The sequence below is a fragment of the Protopterus annectens genome, chromosome 5.part0 (genome assembly GCF_019279795.1).
Source record: "Protopterus annectens isolate FY-2018-M chromosome 5.part0, PAN1.0, whole genome shotgun sequence".
Taxonomy (NCBI): Eukaryota; Metazoa; Chordata; order Ceratodontiformes; family Protopteridae; genus Protopterus; species Protopterus annectens.
In genome coordinates, this window is record NC_056735.1 from 5,772,625 (window position 1) to 5,798,092 (window position 25,468).

Below are 25,468 nucleotides of genomic sequence, written 5' to 3' on the forward strand. Positions count from 1 at the left end.
AACTTTAGTCTGGTTAGATTAATACATGGACTGATATGCTGAAGGACAAAATCCTTTTAGACAGAGTTCATTGGGTGAAGGTGGCACTGAAATGTCTGGGGCCAACCTTAATATAGGTAAAACAGAGGAAATTCACTTAAATCTATGGAGACTGGGCAAATTGTTGAAAATGAATGAAAACAGAGTTTATTTCGATACAGACTATTCTACTGTTACTAGAAGCAAAATAAATATGTTTCTCCCCAACAATCCTTCTATGCAATAAACTGCATCTCAAATTCAAATTATAATATCCAGTAATTCTGAGGATCTTCTTTGTATCAGGAATGAAGACATACTTGGATTCTGAAAGAGCTTTTACAGACATGGAATGCATTTACAGGAAAACACTACAGCTAATCCACAAGTGCTACATGGATGTAAAGACACATGGTCCAGGAAGAATGTAAAGAGACAAACCCAATAAAGCCCCTCCTGTTCCTCTGTAGGAATAGGGAAGACAGGCACAGAGATGCAAAGAACGCCTCAGAAAGGATCAGGGAAATACTGATAAATGAACAAAATTCATATTCACAAGTAAAACAGCACAAAAATGAACTTTAAAAATAAAGGCAGCAGCTAAGTTAGATTTGTCTTCTTTACCTAATGTAATGATTTTGTATTTGATTTGCTTAGCTGATGGTACATTCTGACCTTTTATCTATGGGAAGAATTCATAAAGGTGAAACAACATGTAGATGAACCTTCTGAATTCTGAAACAGCCCTAACATTGCAAATTAGACAATCATGAGGTCTTTCCTCATCGTTGTTAACATATCTCTGAATCACAAAATACCAAACTGTGGCACAGTGCCATATGGCATATGCTAGGACCTTTAACAGATCCCTAATAATATTAATACTCAGGGAGTTGCCAAATTTACAAATCCATGTGATTAAATTCATGCTGGCTTACAAAGCCTTGGCTATCTAGTGAGGAATATAAAGGGAAGGTGTATGATCGCACATATTTTTTTGAAAGATTTGGTAGGAGAATGAAGGTCATGCAGTTCACATCATCTAAGTAAATACATAACAATCAACTGCTTTTCAAAAAGGAAGGAAATTTACTATCAACAAATATAAGGAAGTTAAACATCTGGATTTATATTTTCATTTTCAACCCGTCTACACTAAGAATTTTAAACCAGATTGTGGTATTGTATAAGGAAGTCGGGAGTGGCAGAGAAGTATGTAAGAGTGGTACAGGATATGTATGAGGGTAGTGTGACAGTCGTGAGGTCTGCAGTGGGAGTGACAGATCCGTTTAAGGTGGAGGTGGGATTACATCAAGGATCAGCTCTGAGCCCTTTCTTACTTGCAATGGTGATGGACATGTTGACAAGACGAGATCAGACAGGAGGCCCCATGCACTATGATGTTTGCAGATGACATTGTGATATGCAGTGAGAGTTGGGACCAGGTTGAGGAGACCCTGGAGAGGTGGAGATATGCTCTAAAAAGGAGAAGAATGAAGGTCAACAGGACTAAGACAGAATATATGTGTGTGAATGAGACGGAGGATAGAGGAATGGTGAGGATGCAGGGAGTAGGAGTTGGCAAAGGTGGTTGAGTTTAAGTACTTGGGATCAACAGTTCAAAGTAATGGTGAGTGTGGAAGAGAGGTGAAGAAAAGAGTACAGGCAGGGTGGAATGGGTGGAGAAGAGTGTCAGGAGTGATTTGTGACAGACGGGCACCAGTAAGAGTGAAAGGGAAGGTCTACAAGAGGATTGTGAGAACAGCTATGTTGTATGGGTTGGAGACGGTGGCATTGACAAAAAGGCAGAGTCAGAGCTGGAAGTGGCAGAGTTAAAGATGTTAAGATTTGCACTGGGTGTGAGAAGGATGGACAGGATTAGGAATCAGTATATTAGAGGGTCAGCTCAGGTTGGACGGTTTGGAGACAAATTCAGGGAGGCGAGACTGCGTTGGTTTGGATATGTGCTGAGGAGGAATGCTGGGTATATTGGGAAAAGGATGCTAAGGATGGAGCCGACAGGTAAGAAGAAAAGAGGAAGGCCTAAGATAAGGTTTATGGATGTGGTGAGAGAGGACATACAGGTGGTTGGTGTGACAGAGCAAGATGCAGAGGACAGGAAGAAATAGAAACACATGATCCACTGTGGCAACCCCTAACAGGAACAGCCGAAAGAGAAGACGATGTGTATCCAGAGCAGAACCCACATGGTTCTAGCAGATGCACCTCCAGCATCCCTGGCCTTGAAAATTAACAATTTTACACTTTTCCCCCACCAATACTAAAATGATTACTGTACAGCTGAAAGTTATTCTCTTACAGGATGCATACTGTTGCTACACGTGCTGACAGGCACCCTGTGCAGGCACAGGCTAGTTGTTAAAAGGTACAAAGTTAAAGGGCAACTGTATGCCTAATACTTTGCTGTTTATTTACTTATTATGTAATATTCTGGCACATGCCTTAAAACAGGTATTTAGTTTTCAAGCATAATTTTCTATTCAGCAAAAGACAAACACAAAACAGCACAGCAGCCATTAAAGTATCCAAAATATAACAATCTAGTACACTGCTACAAGATGCACACTTTGCAAGGTCTAGAAAAATAAAAGGAAATGGGAGAAAATATTCCAATATTGTCTTTTGGGAAAACACCACCCTGTATGATAAACATGGGAAATGCCACAATATTGAGAGTCCCTGCCACCCTGGGTTTGTCAGAAGCAGGAAAGGATAAACATGCCCGTGGGTTGTGATGACACAGAGCACTGCGTGTACATTTCCTCAGATGAGAAGCAGATATGTATTGGGCACTGTGGGAATGGGCTTCATTTGCTTAGTGCAAGGTAGCACAAAGAAGAAAACACCGAGTTCTCACAGTAATGAAGGTACCCTCCTGCACCCCTGCACCCTGCCCAGGAGTGCTTAGGGACTTAAACCAAATGTTCTAATTCATGCAGTACTTGTGACAGCACAAACTCTCTGATGTTTGCCTGAATGATGGCTCTCGGATAAGTCTCATCCTAGTGGATTTGGGGATTTTTCACCACTCAAAAATTAATGACCTTCCGTTAGATTGGGGGAGGCTTGTTGGCCAGCAGACACAGAAGGGATGAAACACCTAGAAAAAAAAGATGTAAAATGGTTAACTTGATCAGATGTCTTACCAGAAAATTCCATCTGTACGCATTTCTCATGGGGTATCAGTTCTGACCTCGGAACCGAGCCGGCCATTTTCCAAGCTCGGGTCAGCTACAAACTCTCGAGCTAAACTTTTACCCATAATCCCCCTCTCCCTGTTACCAAAGACTGAGTTTGTAAGTCGAAAGAAGGTAGAGGCTACCTCTGGTCAAATGACCTAAGAGAACCGGATGGTGAGATCCACTAGAAACCACAGGAGGGGGAAGGAGGGAGGGTTGTAATGACTGAACGAGGATCAACAATACAGATGGAACGTTATGGTAAGACATAACTTCTTTATCTGATATTGTTAATTCTCGTTCATTCCTTACGCATGGGTCAGAGTCCGCAGCTATCTCTATTCCTGGGAGGCTCTCATGGAAGGACATTCCTGAGCACCATAGAACCAAAAGATGCTCTTCCCCTGGAGGCCAAATCCAATTTGTAATGATTGATGAAGGTATGAGGCTTAGCCCAAGTTGCAGCTACACAGATGTCATGTAAAGAAGCTCTGGCATGGAAGGCAGCAGAAGCTGCCACGACCTAGTCGAATGAGCTTTCACGGTAGTAGGCAACGGAATATTACGTTGTGTATAAATGAAGGTCATACAGTCCTTCAACCATCTAGCTAATGTGACCTTAGCAACAGCAGATCCTAATCTAGGTCCAGAATAGGCCAACAATAACTGGTCAGATTTATGAAAGGACCTAGTCCTGTTAAGTAAAAACAGATTTGCCTGTGGATATCCAGGGTATGTAGGGTATACTCTTCCTCTGTTTGAATGATTGGGGAAGAAAACTGGTAATTCAATGGTTTGATTAATAGACATTTCAGAGATCACTTTTGGCAGAAATGAAGGACTAGTTCTCAAAGACACTCTATTTTCTATGAAAAATCAAGTATGGACTCTTGATACATAAAGCTTGAAGTTCAGAGATATGTCTGGCAGAAGTAATGGTGACAAAAAACAAGATTTTCCATGACAAATACTTGAGGTCACAAGAAGAAGCTGGTTCGAAGGGTGGCATTGTCAGTGCTTGTAGAACTAATGATATACCCCCATGGTTGAACAGGTTCTCTAAAAGGTGGCTTCAGATGATTCACACCTTTTATAAAGGTCTTGCACAATTTGTGAAACATAAGACAGGAATCTTGGACACCCTCATGGAAATTAGAAATTGCAGCCAAATGAACTCTAATGGTAGAGGCCGACAGACCCGACTGGAAAAGGTCGGCCAGATAGTCTAGTATTATCGACACTGGTGCTGAGAAGGGATCTACTTGTTTATCTTTCAGCCAACAGGTAAATCTTTTCCACTTGCTTTGATAAGTAATTCTAGTGGAAGACGTATGAGATGCAATGAGAATGTCACGTACTGGTAAAGAAAGATCATTCTGCCTGGCAATCAAGGGAATTGGAGAAGCCAAGCTGTGAGCTTCAGGCTGCTCAAGTTGGGATGAATCAGGTTCTGTGGGTGTGAGGTCAACTCTGGGTTTGGATGGAGAATCCATGGTTGATCTAGTAGGTGAGGCCAAAGGAAGGGGAACCAAATCTGACGAGGCCAATATGGTGGTATGAGGATCACCTTGCTCTTCAACCGACGGGCTTTCTTCAGAAACTGGGGAATGAAGGGAAAAGGTGGGAATGCATAAAGAAGACCCGAGGGCCAATCGTGGACTAGAGCGTCCCTGGGTGACTGTCCCAGAGGGGGAATCGGGGCAAAGTAGTTGCTGCACTTGTAGTTGGTCAGGGATGCAAAGAGGTCACAGCAAGGATGGCCCCAGCGGTGGAAGATCTCCACCACTACCAAGGGATTCAGGGACCACTCGTGAGGTTGTAGAATGCACCTGCCGAGTCTGTCTGCTATCACGATGGAACTCCCGGGAATGTGCGTTGCTAGAAGAAAACGGTTGGTAGCCATCTCCCATTGCCATATCCTCATGGCCTCTCGACAAAGGGGGTAAGATTTGGTTCCACCTTGCTTGTTGATGTACCAGACCACTGCCATGTTGTCTGACTGAATCGCAATCATGCCAGACGGCAGCAGGGGATGGAATGCTTGCAACGCCAGAAGCACCGCCCTCAGCTCTAGAACATTTATATGCAGATTGGCCTCCAGTTTGGACCAAGTGCCTTGGACTGTCTGTCCCTGACATAGCTCCCCCCACCCCATCAGGGAGGCATCCGTGGTCACTGTGGCCTTGGGTTGCTGGGGGGAGAAGGGGCGAGACCATTGTGACAGATTGTGCATCATCCACCAATTTAAATCCTGTTTGCACCTGTGGGTTACTCGAATCTTGGCTGAAATGGGATGCTGAAAAGGATACCATTGGGTGAGCAGTAGCCATTGTAGAAGCCTCATATGAAACCTGGCCAGGGGGACAATGGTGATGGAGGCTGCCATGAAACCCAACATCTGTAGAACAGAGTGAGCTGTGGATTTCTCCCTTGAAAGGATTGGAATCAGTTGTTGCTTTATACTTAAAATTCTGTGCTCTGGAATGGCAGTGCTGCAGTTCTTTGTATCCAAGATAACTCCTATGAATTCTGTCGACTGAGATGGGGTGAGATTGGATTTTTGCCAGTTTATGGTTATGCCTCGCCTTTGTGCAGTGAGTAGAGAGTATGCCAGGGCTTCTTCCAGTAGATGTCTGGTGGGGGTGGAAATGAGCCAGTTGTCTAGGTATGGAAACACCTGGAATCCTTGAAGTCGTAAGTGAGCTGTGATGACTGCCATGCACTTTGTGAACACTCTGGGTGCTGTAGAGAGTCCAAAGGGCAGTACTCTGAACTGGTAGTGACTGGCTCCTGCACAGAAGCACAGAAATCTTCTTGATGGCCTGTCCACTTTTATGTGGTAGTACGCATCTTGAAGATCTATCGAGCACATCCATTCGTCTTTTTCCAAAAGCGGGAGGATAGACTGTATTGTGACCATCTGGAATTTTTGTACTCTCAAAAACTTGTTCAGTACACTGAGATCCAAAATTGGTCTCCAGTCCCTGGTTTCCTTTGGCACCAAAAATAGTCTTGAGTAGAATCCGGATCCTATCAGGTCTGGAGGGACTATTTGGATGACTCTCCTTCTTAGCAGCTTTTCTATCTCTCGTGCTGCTTCTGTCCTTTGATTGGGTGGAATGTCAGGAAGGTTTTTTGAAGGGACAGGACAACTATCGAAGGGGATATGATAACCTCTGGTTATAATCCTTTGTAACCAAGAATCGGTGGCGATGGTTATCCAGGCAGAAGGGTACAAGGAGAAACGACCCCCAACCACCTCCAGAGGAAAGGAGTTGGGCCGCTCTTCAGGAGCACTGGTAGGATTGACCAAGGAAAGAGACCCTGGAACCCTGGCTACGTGGACCCCCTCTGCCCTGAAAGGAGCGTCTTCCCTGTGAATTTCCCCCTCTGCCTCTAGGGGAGAACTCGGCCTGTGTGTTACGGAAAGGACCCTGAGATTTCTTGAACCATATCTTTCCACTCTTTTGGTTTCAGGGGGAAGCACGTTGAGGGGAAGAATAACGGACACCTATGGCAGAAAGGGTCTTACCGTCCTGTTCACATCTGGCCAGTGTGCTTTTAACTTTGGGTCCAAACAACAAAGAGGCCTCAATGGGAGCGTTAAGAAAGGAAGCCTTAAAGGGTTCAGTGAAATTGCACAATCACATCCAGGCGTGTCGTCTCAAGACCACAGCTGAACCCGCCACTCTAGCTGCTCCTTCTGATGCGTGAGATATCAGTCGCATAGAGGAGTTAGATATTGACTCAATGGTGGCCAGCTGAGAGACCACTTTGTCACGGACCTCATCAGACACGGCCCCAGCCAAGGTTTCAAAGAGCTCGGAAATCAGGTCCCTTTAAAGCCTGGTAAAGTGTGCCATATAATTCAGGGACCTGATAGTAAAGGTCGCTGATGCAAAGGTGCGCTTCCCTATCCTGTCCAGGGCCCGGGACTCTTTGTTAGGCGGATGGACAGTCTGGCTTTCTTCTTCTGCCAGATCCTTTTTTGTTGCAGCTGCCACCACCAGAGCATCCACAGGAAGACCTTTTGACCAATGGGGATCTGTAGCAGGAGGGGACAAAATCTTATCTGGCCTCCGGGGAATAGCCTCGACGGTGTCAGGAGCCTTCCACGCATGCTGCACGATGAGCCGGACAAGTTCATCGGCAGGTGGAGTAACCCAAGCGGTAGGGGGCCAGGCGCGAAAAGCCTGCAGGAGCACAGACTCCTCAGGGGTCGGATTAGAGGGCTGCCAGTCACCTCTCTGTTTAAGGATTTCGAGGATATCACCTAGGATACCTCAGAGGGTGACCGAGGGGATCCTTCCCCCTCATCAAAGTCTATGTCTTCAGTGAGGGACTCCTCTGTGGAGTCCATGTGCTTCCTCTTACAAAAACTTTTCCAGTGGACCTCCACAGAGGGAGAAGCTGGGGAAGACAGCGGAACAGGGGTTTCCTGTGGGAATATGTCCTGAGGCCCTTGCACCCGGTGTCCGCTAGGTGCGACTTGTGAAACCAGTGTACCAGAGGAGGGCGGGGGGACAGACAGCCCAGTATCACCAGCAGAAACGAAAGCCTTCTCCATCAGTTGAAAGGCTGGTCCACCTGAAGAGGAGTGAGTGTCCAGGACAGGGGTCACCCCTCCCCTAAGTGGCTCAGCCTGCCGACTCAAGAGTCCCCAGATGGCTGTGGAGCAGCAAATTATGCGTGTCACAACTGTCATCCTGGGTCATAGCAAAACTTTCCTGCCACGAAGGCAACTGCGGATCCTTAGTGAGATCCATAAAGGGAACTGCAGAGGGGGAAGACTGTACTACATCAATGATCTTCAAAGGCAATGAAGGAGGAGAATAAAAAGGGATCTTTGTAGATAGGTGATAACCTCCCAAGGAATGATAGGTCCTGGGGGGTGGGATACCTCTGGCCAAAAGCACTTGATCCACAAGACGCAACACATCGTGTTCAGAAAGGCTTCTATTGGACCTCACGGAGACTGAGGGAGAAACAGACCTGTCCACAGTAGAGACAAACTCGGTGCCCACCTCACCAGTCCACACCGAGAACAACGGTGCCGAGAGAGACTGGACTACGGGTGTCTGCACCGAGGAAGTCATCGGTGCCGAAGTAGTTGTCGGTACGGAAGCTGGAACCGACAAAATTGAAGCCAACAACTGAGGCGTCAGCTCAGAGCCGACGTGGTCAAGGTCTGCGCCGATTGAGCGGTCGGTGTCGATACAGAAGTTGTAATAGTCTGAACCGAGGAGCCCCTCGGTGCCGATATAGTGAAGGCTGCAAGAGAAGACGGAGCCGAGATCACTAATGGAGCCGAAGGCCTCGGTGCCGAAAGTCTAGGCACCAAAAGCACTGGGGTTGACTGAGTGAGCTCCGGAGCGGAAACTTTAGCCTTTTTAAGTTTTGGTTGGCGGGAGTCCCCAGTCAGGGACGAAGGCAAAGACTTGGCCTTAGTAGGAACATCCAAAATTTTCTTATGGGCTCTAACAGTGGTTGAGACCTCCAACCAAGAAATAGCCCCTGAAAAAGGAGATTTAAGGAGTCCCTTCAGCAACAACTTGTTTTTCCTTTATAACAAGGTTCTGTTAGAAAAATTTTCACAGATAGCAAAGGGTGGGTCAACAGATAAATGGGACACCCCCAAACAATAAACGCATAAAGAGTGTGCATCAGATGTAGGTAATTTGTGTCCACAATCAGAACACCTTTTAAAACCCGGACTACCTTTCTTATCTGCCATGATAGAAAAAAGGGATAGTAGAAAGGGTACCAGCAATGGTACAAAAGAATACCCGAAGGTATGAAAAAAGCAAGATTACCAACGATGGTAGGGGAGAGATACCTCGCAGTAAAAAGTGTAGAGAAAATAGAAGGAAAACTCAAGAAAATATGGTCACTACATGCAACAGGGTAAGAGACAACAAAATAGAAACTTTTCTGACAGAAAAAAGTTATATAAATGACTATTCTGACAACAAATAACTATACTTAGCTCGAGAAGCAAGCTTGACACGACCGAATGGCAACACGGCAAACGAAATCTGAGGTAACAGGGAGAGGGGGGTTATGGGTAAGAGTTTAGCTCGAGAGTTTGTAGCTGACGTGAGTTTGAAAAATGGCAGGCTTGGTTCTGAGGTCGGAACCGATACCCCATGAGTAAGGAATGAACGAGGATTAACAATATCAGATACAATGTGCCTTTTTCTTGCAAATGCCTAAATTCACCTAACCTCAAAACATGCCAGACATACAAGATAAAAACAATGCTTTATGCTTGTATTGATAACCTACGGACTTGAGCATATTATATGCACACAGACTGAAAAGGTAGTTTAAAAGAAAACACAACAGATAATAGGTTTTAGATAATAGGTCTTACTCGACAGTGAATTCATGTGCTCCTACAGGAATGCAATACACAAACTGCATAGCACTCCACAATCGATGAAATTCAACACAGTCGTCAACATGCATCACACCATTGCTGGGAAGGGGGCCACACCAGACAGGATCATCTAGGAAGCTTCGAATTCTGGTCAGGATAACCTCAAACATTGAAAGTCCACAGCACAGTCGTTCTTTTGTAAGCAGGTCTCCTTCTCTTGCAATTGCAATTTGCTGTCACAAGAAACAGATATGATACTTTATATGCAGAATTAATGCAGTTACAACACAGTATGAACATATATAAGAACTACCCACAACTGAAACAAAGAAATAATGCAGCAGGTAAGGGTAGGCAAAAATATGAATCCAGTAGGCAAGGATCCAGCTGTGAGACATTATAAACAGTACTCACCAGACACTGGCATGCATTACACACTAGATTCTATTATACATCAAAGTGCTTTTTTAACCATGATTAAAATGATGTTATTTTTCTACTTCAAACTGTGTCCTGTCATAGGTTATATTATGCTGACTAAATCCAAAGTAGCCCCCATCTATTATCTACAAGTTCAATAGCCATTAAACAAAATGAATGGTGGTCACAAACCAGTTTACTCTGAAGAAGCTCCAAGTGGATTTCAACAAAAATGAAAATATATGAATCAACCACTTTCTGAAATGTCTACAATTAAACAGAACACAGTTTCAGAAAGGAATGGCAGGTCAGAATGCTTACTGCCTTAGATTTTCTTGAAGACCTACTCATTATACAGCAGACAACATGAAAGATGACCTGCTTTCTTTAACTCACTCATGGCATGTTATGTATGCAGAACAGATCTTAGGCAGTTACATGCTATCAGGTAAGTGGCACAACCAACAACAAAACAGAGACATTATAATAGTTCCATCCATTCATCCATCCTTCCTGTTAAAAAAGAACTTATGTACTCACCATAACGTTCCATGTTTGTAGTCCATCTCGCCCTTCATTCTTACACATGGGATCGGAGCCGATTCTCGACTCCAACTCGGCCTATATACAAGCTGGAAGACTTCTAGTTGGCTCATGGCTAGGTAGGTATCCCATGGTGCACCAGTACAATCCCCAGATCTTGTTTGCTGCTAACTAGGAAAAATAATAAACATACAGAAAGAAGCTAAGACTAAAAGGTCTCCAGAGAATAATGATAACAATATTTTTCTGTCTCCAGGTACTTCCAGGATGGGGGTAGGAGGGTGGGTTCGTAAGAATGAAGGGCGAGATGGACTACAAACATGGAACGTTATGGTGAGTACATAACTTCTTTATGTTCTGTAGTCCTATCCCGCCTTCATTCTTACATATGGGACAGCATCCCTAGCACCTTATTCTTGGGTGGCTGAAGGAAAAATACTTCTGAGTACTGTGGAACCAAAAGATGATCTACCCTGGAGGTTAAATCCAATTTGTAATGAGTAATAAATGTGTGAGGGTAGCCCAAGTTGCTACTGCACAAATATTATCAAGTGGGACCTGGCTTGAAAGGCTGCTGAGGTAGACTGAGATCTCGTAGAATGAACCATGATTTTGAAAGGTAAAGGTCTACCCTCAGAGGTGCAAATGTAAGCTATACAGCTAGAAATCCAATTTGAGTGTGTCACTTTGGAAACTGGTAAATCTGACCTGGATTCGGAGAAGGAAATAAATAATTGATCTGATTTCCTGAATTCCTTAGTCCAGTGCAAATAAAAACGTAATTGTCTATGGACATCCAACTGATGAAACCTGTATTCTGCTGCATTGGAATAATTAGGGAAGAACACCGGAAGTTCTATGGATTGATTCAAAGTGGCATGGTAACAGACCTTGGGGACAAAAGAAGGATTAGTATGAAGAGATACTCTGTCTTCGTGAAAAATTAGGTAAGGGGGTTATACAGACAAAGCTTGTAACTGTGAAACCCGTCTGGCCGATGTGATAGCCACCAAAACAAAGTCTTCCAAGATAGGAATTTCAAAGGGGATGAATGAGAAGGCTCAAAGGGAGGAGACGTCAATTTGGATAACACAAAATTTAAATCTCATGAAGCAACAGGTTCTTGAAATTTCACACTGAGCTGATCGAAGGAAGGACACTGAGGAAACTCGGAGCTATAATATATAACATTAAGTATCCTGTTTTTTGTTTATTTTTTCTTTATTTCTTTGTTATTTATAGCACTTTGTGTACTGTGTATTTTTCTAGCTAGTTTCACTGTGTGTGAGGTATTAACTGGAAATTGTCCACTTTTATTAAGCATCTGTTGGGTTGTTTGTTTCTGATAACTTGTTGCAATTAAACTCTCTTTTCTAGAGGCTCCTTTAGCTGTTTAAAAATAGAAGTTATGTTCTTACCATAACGTTCCATGTTAGTTGTCTTCTTCTCGCCTTCTTCTTGCTGGATGGGTTCGGAGCCGACCTCGGCTCCGACTCGGCCACTCTAAAAGCTCGAGAGTTGGTTCCACCGGCTCGAGGCTCCCCTTATATCCCACAATGCTAGGCGAGAGTTACCTCAGATCTCGTTTGTAAGCTAACCCCAGCTTATAACAGTAACAGTATAACTGTAAAACAGAATCCACCTCTAACAACAGGAAGAAAGAAGGGTGACCTACATCCTGAACCAAGAAATATGCATAATAGCATATGTCTAAGAAAGAGGTGGTAGAAAGAGAGGTCACAATCACAACTCCTCTAGGTCTGTCCAGGCCAGGGGAAGGAGGGTGGGACGCCTTAAGAAGAAGGCGAAGAAGACAACTAACATGGAGCGTTATGGTAAGAACATAACTTCTATATGTTAAGTTGTCTATCTCGCCTTCATTCTTGCTGGATGGGACCGCGTCCTAGCACCTTGTCCCGGGTGGCCTAACGGAACAGACTCCTGAGAACAGTGGAACCAAAGTTAGCTCTATGCCTAGAAGCTAAATCCAACTTATAATGAGAAATAAAAGTGTGAGGAGTAGCCCAAGTAGCAGCTGCACAAATGGTGTCAATAGGCAGTCTGTCTTGGAAGGCTAAAGAAGAAGACAAAGCTCTGGTGGAAAGAGCCTTAGGTTTATTAGGCAAATTTTGTAGTCAAATTTCATATACCAGGGAAATCAAAGATGTTAGCCATCTGGATAATGATACCTTTAAAACTGAAAGTCCCTTTCTGCTTTCCGCATAGGAGACAAACAGCTGATCAGATTTTCTGAATTGTTTTGTTCTATCCAAGTAGTACCTTAATTGACGATGAACATCCAGGCAGTGTAATTTTTGTTCAGACCTATTGGAATACTCTGGAAAAAGACAGGGAGGTCAATGCTTTGGTTTAGATTTGATGTCGAAACCACCTTAGGCAAAAAGGACGGGTTAGTTCGTAAGGATACTCTGTCCTTATGAAACAAAAGATAAGGAGGGCGACAACTGAGTGCTTGAAGTTCTGAAACTCTTCTAGCTGATGTAATAGCTACCAGAAAGAGAGTTTTCCATGATAATAATTTCAAGGAACAGGAAGCTGCAGGTTCGAAAGGGGAAAGAATCAAAGAAGCAAGAACTAAATTTAGGTCCCAAGGAGAAGGAGGATTTCTTATAGGAGGTCTGAGAAGAAAAACTCCTTTCAAAAAGGCTTTGCAAAGTTTGTGGGACATTAGGGCAGATTCAGAAATACCCACATGGAAGTTAGAAATAGCTGCCAATTGAACCTTAAGTGTAGATGGAGATGAACCTGCATGGAAGAGTTCAGCTAGAAAATCAAGGACTAGTTGGATGGAAGCGGTGAAAGGATCTATGTCCTTTCCTTGTGCCCAATATGAGAAGCGTGTCCACTTACTCAAATAAATCTTTCAGTGGAAGATTTATGGGAAGCTATCAATATATCTCTAACAGAGTGAGATAATTGAGGAAGCCTGGCTACGGTTGGAACTGGAGGAACCAAGCAGTGAGGTTCAGAGAGGGAGGAGCGATGAAACTGACCCGACTGATGGATCAAAAGATCTGGAACTAGGTCCAGATTCCACGGTCGCTCAAGAAAGCGATGTAGAATGGGGAACCACACTTGTCGAGGCCAGTAAGGAGCAATGAGGATCAAGGATGCCTTCTGAGCGATAGCTTTCTGAATTACTTGAGAGATCAGTGGGAAAGGAGGAATGCATACAGAAGTCCCGGGCCAAACTTGGACTAGAGCGTCTCTGCTGGGTTGGCCTGGTAAAGGGAATAGAGTGAAATATTCTCTGCACTTGCTGTTTTGGGGAGTAGCAAAAGATCGCAGCAAGGCTGACCCCACTTGAGAAAAATTTCTCTCACTACAGAGTCTTTCAGAGACCACTCGTGAGGCATGAGTATAGCTCTGCTCAACTTGTCCGCAATGTGATTGGACTTCCGGGATGTGCATTGCTATCAGAAACGCTGAGAAGAAATCGCCCATTGCCACAGTCTGAGTGCTTCTCGACACAGGGGTATGATCTGGTTCCGCCTTGTTTGTTGATGTACCACACTACAGACATATTGTCTGTCTGGATTGCAATTGTTCCCAAGGGAAGAGAGTCTTGAAGGGCTTGCAACGCTAAAAGCACTGCTCTCATCTCCAGAACATTTATGTGCAAGTGGCATTCGTTTGGTTGCCATGTGCCCTGGACTGTCCTGCCCTGATAATGCCCCCCCCACCCGATCAGGGAGGCATCCGTTGTCAGTGTAGCAACCGGAGGAGGTGGAACAAAGGGTCTTCCCAACAGGAGCTGGGGGGAAGACATCCACCACATGAGATGCTTTTGCGCCTGCGTGATCACAATGGTGTGAGACATTGGAAGTTCCTGGTATGACCATTGAGTAAAAGCATCCACTGAAGGATCCGCATGTGGTATCTGGCTAATGGAAGGAGAGGTATGGCGCTGCCATGATTCCCAACACCTTTAGAACTAACCTGGCTTTGATTCTGTTGTTGTTGAGAAGAAGTGACACCAATTTGTGAATGTCTGATATCCTTTGGTGTGTTAGCCTTGCAGACATGTTTATAGTATCTAGATTTGCCTATGTAGGTAATAGTGCGACAAGGCGACAAAACAGACTTTTCGCAATTTATTGAAATACCCAGTTTTGACAAAGCGAAAAGTATAATCTCTGGCCATCAGAAGGAGATGCTTGGTGGGAGCTGTGAGGAGCCAGTCGTCCAAATATGGAAACACCTGGACTCCTTGTCGTCTCATGTGTGAAGCTAACACTGCCATGCATTTGGTAAACACCGGGGCAGTGGTGAGACCAAAGGGCAGGGCCCTGAACTGAAAATGACTGGTTCCCAGCCTGAAGCGGAGGAATCTTCTGGGCGTCTGTTCATTTTATGTGATACTACGCATACCGAAGGTCTATAGAGCACATCCAGTTTCCTTTGCTCAAAAGGGGAAGAATGGATTGCAGCGTGACCATCCGAAATCTTGTTTTCTTGACTGATTTGTTCAAGACACTGAGATCCAATATCGGTCTCCAGTCCCCTGTTTTCTTTGGAACTAAAAAGAACCTTGAGTAGATTCCGGATCCTTGTTGGTCTGCTGGCACTGGCTGAATTGCTCTTTTGCAAGCAGTTTTGAAATTTCCAAAGCTGCTAGATCCCTTTGAGCGGTGGAACATCTGGAAGGGATTTTTTGACTGATTTGGAAAGCGAAGAAAGGGGATAGAATAGCCTTGAAATGATGGACTGTACCCATTTGTCTTGAGTCAGGGATAGCCAGGCTTCTGGGTACAGTGACAATCTTCCCCGACTGCCTCCGAAGATGGGCAGTCGGGCAACACCTCAGGGATGCTGAAAGGGCTTGTCAGGAAGGCTTCCCGATTGCCCTGGTTCTGCGGACCCCCTGCCCCTAGGGCGGCGTCTACCATTGTTATTCCCACCTCTGCCTTTGGTAGGAAAGCGACTCTGTCGTCAGGCGAAGTCCCTTGAGATTGTTTACGGAACCACATCTTTCCACCCTTCTGGCCTTTGGGGTAAGGCCTGGAAGGAGTCGAAAACGGACTCCGGCGGCAGAAAGGGTCTTGCCATCAGTCTCGCACCTAGTCAGGGTTTCTTTCACTTGAGGACCAAAGAGATGATCCATCAAAAGGGGAGTTCGTGAAAGACGTCTTGAAAGGGTCCAAAATTGCATAGCCGCATCCAGGCGTGCCTACGTGAGGCTACACCTGTCCCTGCGGCTCTGCTCGCTCCATCGGCAGCGTAAGAAAGGAGGCATGGAGGAGTTGGATATGGAATTAAGGGTAGCCAGCTGCATGTTCATCTTGTCTTGGAAACCCGCAGCTGTAGGATCCTTTAACATTTCACTCACTTCCTTGATCAAGTCCCTTTGAAGACGAGTGAAATGGCACAGGTAGTTCAGCGAGCATGGTAAATGTCGCTGAGGAGAACATCCGCTTCCCGTACCTATCCATGGACCTAGATTCCTTGTTAGGTGGATGGACAGGTACTGAAGGATCAGCCAGTTCCTTCTTTGTGGCAGCAGCTACCACCATAGCATCCACAGAAACTCCTTTTGATAAAAATTGCTTGTCTGCTGGAGCTGTGATGAACTTAGAGGGTCTCCTGGGAGTGGGGTCCACTGAATCAGGAGCCGTCCATGCCTTCTTAGCAACCACCTGCATGAGGGGGTCAAGGGAGGGACACCCAGGAGGTGGAAGGGCGAGAGCCAAACGCCTCAAGATACACAGATTCGTCCTCCGAAGGGTTGAGGGCTGGCCAATTTCCCCTCTGTTTCAGGATCTCCAGAATGTCTGCAAATGAGACATCTTCAGAAGGGGAACGGGGAACCCTCAGAATCATCCAAATCTGTGTCTGGCGTGATAGACTCAGGTGAGTCAATGTGTTTCCTCTTACACTTCCTCTTCCGAGGGGCTCTTCTGCCAAATCAGGAGAGGCCTCGGAAGAGGATGAAATCCCACAGGGGCTCCTGAGGAGCTGGCTCTCTGCGGTCCGGGATGAGGGAGTGAGTCGACTTACCCTGAGGCAGCATAGAGGGAGGGGCGGACGGAGCCGACTGTGGAGTAGAGCCAGGCTCTAACACACTCCGCATGTCCTCGAATGCACCCCTGTCAGGCAGAGCCAGAGGTCTCCGCTCCGAGGAGCTAAGAACCCCCCTCGGCACCGACAGTGATGGCTCCGAGGCCGATGTCGGAGCCGAACTCACCAGCGCCGAAGCCCCGAGAGGGAGAGGGGGGTCGGACAAGGGTCCGATGCCACTCACCCCCTCGGAGCCGACGAGGGAAGTCCGGCGCCGAGATTCTTCCAAAGAAGAAAACGGAGCCGACGATGGAGCCGAAGACAATTGTCTCGCCTCCGATGCAATCACAGTCTCGGTTCCGACGCGACCCGGCTCCGAACTCAAGAGAGTCGAAGGAGGAAAAAGTTGATGGACCGGGGCAGGCATCGACTGATGAGTCGGGCTCTGAAGCATCTGGGCTAGTGCCTCGGACTTAAGTAGTCGACTCACTACCCTCTGAAGGTCATGATCCGACAGCCTCGATGACCTAGAGGAGTGAGACCTTTGGCTCCGTTCAGACAGCGGGGGAGATCCTGGAGCCGAATGAACGGAGCCAAGAGATGGTGACCTGGACCTCTTCCTAGTTGTCGGCTCCGAAGGTCTGGTCGGAGCCGACACGGAACCTCAATAACCTCGGCTCCGGCGGAGCCGAGGAGCCACAGAAACTGTGGACTGAGACTTATCGGCTCCAGCCGGAGCCGATAAAGGCAAAGGTTGAGCAACCTGAGGTCTCGGCTCAGAAGCCGGAGCCAAAGACCTCGATGCCTTAGAGGGCTTCCCTGTTGAAACTGACAGGGAATCCTCTGGCTTCAGTAAGCCTCTAAGAATTAATTTGTTTTTTCTTTCCTGCAGGACCCTGGGGCTGAAGCCATGGCACACAGCACAGGAGTCCTGCAGGTGCAAAGGCCCCAGACAATAGACACAAGAAGTGTGAGCGTCTGTCAGAGACATTTTTTGACAGCACGCATCACACTTCTTGAATCCGGAGACCTTTGCTTCTTTAGACATTTTTGTGACTGACAGGTGTACACAAACACTCACACAAACACTCAAGTTACACCCTGTCAGGAAAACACAATAAAATTAGTAGTAATACTAGTATTTAAAGTACAATAAACTAGAATAAACTACAAAAAACACACACACTCCACTAGGGAAGGGAAGGCCTAAAGGCCCAATGGAAGAACCAAAGGTTCTTAGGGAAAGAAAACGGAAAATATTTAGGGTCGGGAATAAAGTTTTCTAATCTACACTAAGTAAGTAAGAATATTAACTTAAAAGGGTTTTTAAAGAGTAATTTTTACAAGAAAATTAGCACTCACCAGGAACCGGTAGAAACAACCAACCTCGAAGCTGTAGCGGCAAACGAGATCTGAGGTAACTCTCGCCTAGCATTGTGGGATATAAGGGGAGCCTTGAGCTGGTGGAACCAACTCTCGAGCTTTTAGAGTGGCCGAGTCGGAGCCGAGGTCGGCTCCGAACCCATCCAGCAAGAATGAAGGCGAGATAGACAACTTAACATCTTTCATTTAAAGGCTCACTGCTGCTTTTCAGCTGTGAGAAACATTTCTGCAGTTTGTTTCCCACCCTCCCTCCCTGTTGGTTATAGTTGGTGGCTTTGCAGTTGCCCGCCCCTAGTGTACATTTGATCTGGGACCCTCCTTCCCAGTCTAGTGTCATTACCTCATTCTACCCAGTACAGGGAGTACATTTGAGAAGGCCAATCAGCTTAGTTTCTGCTACTCCTTTCTCTCTTTCCACTAAAAAAAAAAGTATCTGCTTTTACTGTATTTGTGTTTCCTCCTACTTTAATTTGCTTTTGCGTCATCTTAAAAGTACTCAATTGTATTTATTACTGCTTGGTGTAACTCATTCTAAGCCTTTTAGTTTAAGCACTTGGGCTTCAGACCAGTTGTTATACATTAAGAAGGTTTGGGGTCTGCACTATAGTGGCAGAACAGGTAGCTTACATCCTACTAAGTTGAGAACTGCTGATTGGGGGCTCAGTGTCTGTTATTCTAAAAGTGTATTAATTCTGGTTTAAGCACTTAGGCTTCAGGCCAGTTATTTTACATTAAGAGGGTTCGTGGTCTGCACTCTTGTGGGAGGAGAGGCTGGACTCTGCCCTTCTGAGCTGGGAATTTCTGGTTAAAGGCTTATAGTGCCTGCATATCTGAACTGCTTCTTACTGAAATTGGTACACCTTGTTTGCTGAAGCATAGACTAGATCCAGGTCTGCTGAATCTAGCTTTGTTTGCATAACTTGAGCACTAATCCAGGCATTCTTTAAAGTATTCAATTGTATTTATTACTGCTTGGTAGTAACTTGATTGAAGTGTAGCTATCATTCTAAGTCTTTTGGATTAAGCACTTGGGCTTCAGACCAGTTGTTTTACATTAGGAAGGTTTGTGGCCTGCACTGTGGTGGCAGGACAGGTAGCTTACATCCTTCTAAGTTGGGAACTGCTGACTGAGGGCTCAGTGTCTGTTATTCTAAAAGTGTATTAGTTCTGGTTTAAGCACTTGGGCTTCAGGCCAGTTATTTTACATTAAGAAGGTTCGTGGTCTGCACTCTTGTGGGAGGAGAGGCTGGACTCTGCCCTTCTGAGCTTGGAATTTCTGGTTAAAGGCTTACAGTGCCTGCATATCTGAACTGTTTCTTACTGAAACTGGTACACCTTGTTTGCTGTAGCACAGATTAGATCCAGGCCTGCTGAATCTAGCTTTGTTTGTATGCTTGTTGTTTGTTTGCTTGTTATTTCCCTGAAACGCTAATTCCACCTAAAATGCGTCTTTTCAGCACTTCTGTTGATCCCTGGTGATATCTGCATTGCTTACTGTACTTATTTCCTTGTTTCACTTGAAAGAAAGTTACTGTTTGTCATTTTTGCATTTAAGTTACCTGTAACACATTGCATTTATGTTACCTGGCACTTGCTCACTAAGTCAGCACTAAAAAATTAAAAGCACTACACCCTCACAAACTCCCCTTGAGTACCTTCTTCCCCATTGGCCCTTTTTTTCAATTATAAAGGAATTCCCAATACTATTCTAGCATGTCCAAAGGTCAGTTGTCAATCTCCTCTCCGGTCCAGCTGGTGAATCTGGGAATCTTGAGGCAATGTTACAACTGCCTCATGTACACAGACAACCCTCTCCTCCTCCAAACAAATTCCAACACATGTGAGAGATGCAACCATATAGCCAAACTGGAGGCTAAACTCTCTCAACTCAGTACTGGCGTAACCAGTCAGGAGGAGAAGGAAACCACACTCACTACAATTCCAGGCTCACATAGACCTACCACGACAGCAAATCAAACACATAAACACACCAAAACATACTCGGAGGCTCTAAATAAAAATCTGCCTAAGCAGCAGAGACCTAAAAAGCAGACACCCAAGCAACCGCTACCCCAAAAGAAAACACGTGCAACACATAGCTCACAAAGCCAGTGTGCCAAACAGTCACAACTCTTAAGGCTAAACAACACACCTGATACACTTGTAATAGGTGACTCTATCATCAGGCACATACCAGGCTGAACAAGGAGAAGGTCATGGTGAGCTGCCTGTCGGGCGCTAGGATCCGCCACATAACACAAACACTCAGGTCACTCCAAGGCAACTACAAATATGACTCAGTCATTGTCCATGCTGGTGTGAATGACCTGAGACGTACCTCCCTGGACTACATGAAAAGAGACATAGAGGAGCTCTCTAAGCATGTAGCCCAGGCCGGTATGACCCTGACCTTGAGTAGCATCTTACCCTCACCAAGAATGATGCCACAATATGAAGACAAGATGATCAATTTCAACAATTGGCTTAAGTATTGGTGTCATTCAAAGGGGATCCAATGCCTGTCAGCCTGGGATGACATGCTCGACAAGCCACGATGCTTCGCTAGGGACGGCTTGCACCTGTCACCCCTGGGCTTTCGGATATTGGCAAAGGCTCTTGCTAACCCCATAGTGCCTTTTTTAGGCAAGGCTCAAAAGACAAACCCACCTCCATAGGTATCACAAGGGATAAGAAACTAAGAGTAATGCTACTCAATGCCAGAAGTCTAAACCTCAAGATGCATGCACTCGAAACTCTCCTTAGCATGGAGAACATTGATATCTGTGCAGTAACAGAAACCTGGTTCAAGGCTCCCGAGAGCACCCAAGCACTACCAGGTTATACCTCATACCATGCTTTTCGGCCCCAAAACTTAGACCGAACCACAAAAGGAGGGGGAGTATCAATATTCATCAAAGATACCAACACCTCCAGGTTGGTGGCACAGCACAAAGCATTAGAGAATATCCATGTGCAACTAACAGTGGGTAAAACTGCCTTCCAGTTTATAGCCTGCTACAGACCACCCTCCCAAACCCAGGAACCCCACTCGGCCTTCCTGAGAACACTGGAAAATATGAAGGTCTCTCCAAACACCATTATATTGGGCGACTTCAACTACCCAAACATAGACTGGGAGCATTACTCTAGCTCCAACACCCTAGCCCAAAGGTTCCTAGAATTTATAAACTCATATGCTATGGAACAACTTGTTACCACTCCCACAAGAGGGGAAAACATACTGGACCTGATCATCACCAACATGGGGACTCTATGCTCCAGACCAGAAGTGCATCCCTCACTGGTAAGATCAGACCATAAACTAATCTCACTGGATATTCACATCCCGACCCCACCCCCTGCCCAGAAAACCACAGTGAAAAACTTCTCTAAAGCAAATTTCACACTCCTCAAAACCGAGGTGGAATCCTTCAAAGCCCCCGAGCCTGTGGAAAATATGGCGCAGACCGCAGAATCCTTTATAAACGCATTCTATGAACACCTTCAGGAATACATGGATCATGGCATCCCAAATAAAACCAAGACCCAATCCTCCAAAGGCAGACGTCCTGTCTGGTGGACCCCAGCCATAAACAAACTATACAATAGAAGGAGGAAGCTACTACATGATAGAGCAAAATCCCAAAAAGGGAAGGCATCTCTGATCAGTATTAGCAAAAAACTACGGGCACTCATAAAATCGTCTAAGGCCAGCTTTGAGAGAAAAATTGCACAGGACACTAAGGATAATCATAAGGCTTTCTTTCGTTATGTTAGGAACCTGGGTGGGAATTCCCAGATATGCTCAGAATTAGTCCAAAATGACAAAAAATACACCAAACCCACAGACATTGCCAACATTCTAGCTGACAGGTTCAGCGCAAACTCCCCCCCCCCACCAAAAGGGCAAATATCTATCCCAGCAGAGTGCTGCCCCTCTGACATCTCAGATGCTCAGTTAAGAGCCGCCCTCTCCAAAGCAAAAAGCACAGCATCAATGGGACCAGACGGTGTCCCAGGCTGCGTCCTACATGAACTCCAAGAAGAGCTAAACCCAAACATAAAACTACTGTTCAATCTCAGCCTTACTACAGGATATGTACCCAAAGAGTGGCGTACAGCAACAGTGGTCCCTCTCCACAAAGGTGGTGCCTCAACGGATCCTGGAAACTATCACCCCATAAGCCTGACTAGCTTGGTCTGCAAAGCTATGGAAAGAATCATCATGGACTTCATAAATAAAGATATTGGGGACCTACAAAACACTGTATCCTACCCAGTTCGGCTTTGTTAAGGGCAGATCCTGCCTCTTAAACCTGGTTGATTTCTTTGAAACAGTCACCAAGGCCATTGACGAGGGGAAGGTGGTCCACACAGCCTACCTGGACCTCGCAAAAGCCTTCGATACAATACCCCCACTCGGGCATTATAGATAAGCTCACCAGCTTAAATATAACCCCCTATGTCACTAGGTGGGTTGCAAACTGGCTCAAGGACAGAACCCACATGGTTAGAATTGCTGGAGCCATGTCAGACTCCAAACCAGTTACAAGTGGCGTCCCACAAGGCTCAGTCCTGGGACCTCTCTTGTTCGGTATATATTTCTCGGAGGTACAGGCCAACACGGAAGGACTGTGGCTGACCAAGTTCGCAGATGACTGCAAACTGGGCACCATAATCGACTCTCCAGCCGACACAAGCATCCTCCAAAAGGGCCTCATAGAAACAGACAACTGGTGCCAGAGCCATGGCCTCAAGCTAAACGCCAAAAAGTGTATAGTCATCCCCTTTGGCAAAAACAAAGTGCACACAAATTACCACACAGGTGGTAATCCATTAAGTACAGAAGAAGTAATTAGGGACCTGGGGACCCAAGTTGATAGCAATCTCTCATTTGACAACCAAGTGGCCAAAGTGGTTAGAAAAACATTTTATACAGCCCACCTAATCATGAAGGGATTCGCATCTAGATCAGGGGAGGTCATCGTGCCTCTTTACTTATCCGTCATCAGGCCCATAATTGAGTACAATGCCCCTTTTGGGATGTACCTTACCAGACACCTGCAGCAACTGGAAAGACCCCAAAAGTACCCCACCAAGAGGATCAAAGGGCTCAAACAGATGCCATATGCTGCCCGATTAAAGAAACTCCAGCTCTACTCAGTGGCATATCACCTGCTCAGAGGCGATCTGTGCCCGATGTATAAAGCCATGTCCAGCCCAGAATTAATGGACATGCTGCACCTCAGAAAATCCAAATCTATCGAACCTCAGCACTGAAATAAATAGGACATGCTGGAGGGACAGATTCATAACCCAGAGGCTCCCTTCACTCTGGAATAAAATCCCAGTCCAGGTTAGGCAGAGTCCCTCATTGACTCTCTTCAACAGGAATCTTGATGAGTCGATGGGAGATCGTAGGTTTACCCCGGGTATCACTTCTGTGTCACTGTTAGACAGAGGCACAGTATACTAACCTCGAAAAAGGACATAGCAAAATTAATTTAAAATGGGTGGCGAAAGCCAAACACACTCTGGCTAGGCTTATGAATGCCCTAGGGCAGATAGCCTAGTATGAACCTATGAAATGGGGGTCTTAACAAGGTGGCACCTTTAAGGAAGGTTTTGCACAGACTATATGACATCAGATTAGAATCTTGTGAGTCTAGATGAAAATTTGAAATCATTGCCAATTGAACCCTGATAGTGGCAGCCGCAGATCCCTGGTGAAAAAGCTCAGACAAGAATTCCAAAACCACTGGAATGGAGGTGGTATAGGGGTCAACATTCTTTTTCTCCGCCCAGACAGAGAATCTCCTCCATTTACTGGACTATAGTCTCCTAGTGGAGGGTTTATGAGAGGACGTAAGGATACGAGTCACGGAGGGTGAAAAGTTGTGAAGCCTGACTAGGGATGGAACTGGAGCAGCCAAGCTGTCAAACTGAGGGTGTGTAAGGAGGGATGAAGCGAGCCTGACATGAGTCAAGAGATCTAGAACTGGGTCCAGAATCCAGGGATAGTCTAGGAGAAGTGGCCCAAGAAAGGGGAACCAAACCTGATGAGGCCAGTAAGGAGCAATGAGGATCAGTTTGCTTCCCAGCTGTTTCACTTTCTGAATAACCTTGGGTATGAGAGAAAAGGGAGAAAAAGCATAAAGGAGACCCAGGGGCCAATCGTGAACAAGTGTCTCTCTTGGTGACTCCCCCTGTGGAAAGTGTAAGGCTTGTAATTATATTGTTTGATACTTTAAAAAAATTACTGGTTTATTATTTGGGACCAAGGAGAGTTTTTGTTGTGGCACAGAGGGCATTATTTATGCCTTAAGGTGCCCTTGTAATAAATTTTACATAGGTGAAACAAAGAGACAATTTAAAATTAGGTTATTAGAACATATTAGAGATACAGTCAAAAATAGAAAGGAAAGTACAATAGCAGCACACTTTAATAAATTTCATAGTGGTAATACTGATGGTTTGAGGGGCACTATTTTGAAACGAACTGATGTGTATTGTGATGAAACTGATTTAAAAATAAACTGCTTTTTAAAGAGTCGATATATATTTTAAAATTCAGTACTTTTCCCCCTAAGGGGTTAAATAATGAAATTAATTGGATATTTCGTGTTTAAAATTTTAATGAATTTGATTAATTGTATTAAATTGTTTAATTGAAGGGTGTATTTAGGCAGGTTACTCGTTGTTAATGTTATACTCCTTGAAGGCTTGTGGAGCCAAGAAGTCAGTGTATGTTTTTAAAATAAATTTCCTGTGTTGGATTACTAGCTGGTGGCTCTACTTTTGTGCTTCAACTTTTGTGGTATTGCTGTATTTTCTTCGTTTGTCTGGATATGGCTAGTGACCCCAACTTGGACCTACCTCGTTTGTTTCGTGACTGTAATGGGGAAGGAACTCAGAAGTCACTTGAGAGCTTTTTTCAGTTAGGTGACCGCCGGAATGTATCTGGTTTACCCAATGGTCAAACAATTACAAATGATGTTAATAATGCACTGACTGCCTAATTTATGGAAGAAATTAGAAGATCGTAATAAGAGGTGCAATAATTTATTTGCAACTGTTGGCCGCAAAATTACATCTACATTTATCAATAGAAAATAAAGCATTGTGTGATGAAATGGAGAAACTGATGTTTAAAGAAACTGCTACATTTTTAAATATCCAAACTCTACAAAGGTATATAGAGTTAGATGTTTCTCCTCGTGGCTTGCGAGCATACAAAGATCCTTCTTTGCCATTCGATATGGACAATGCTACTGATAAACTTTTCCATCAGCGGTGGGTTACTGCCACCCATACGTGTACTATGGAATGGATCACCATACTTTTGGAAAGGGACAGGTTAAAACAAAATGAACTAAGGGAACAAATTAAAACAACTTGTTCCTCATTGACATCTAATTTAAATACGGAATATCTGGATGCATTTTTGTTTGACATTAATAATAAACTCAAATCCTATGAGGGTGACATCATTGAGCGAAAGAAGGTT

The 25,468-nt window shown here is 45.0% G+C and overlaps 1 protein-coding gene across 1 annotated transcript in view; it reads right to left on the bottom strand.

Moving 5' to 3' along the window:
* CYFIP1 (cytoplasmic FMR1 interacting protein 1) overlaps positions 1-25,468 on the bottom strand; it is a 2,370,671-nt gene that overhangs the window by 157,200 nt on the left and 2,188,003 nt on the right. The window contains exon 28 of the mRNA XM_044072062.1: positions 9,592-9,830. Within this exon, the coding sequence (XP_043927997.1) occupies positions 9,592-9,830 (239 nt within the window). The remainder of the gene's footprint in view (positions 1-9,591; positions 9,831-25,468) is intronic.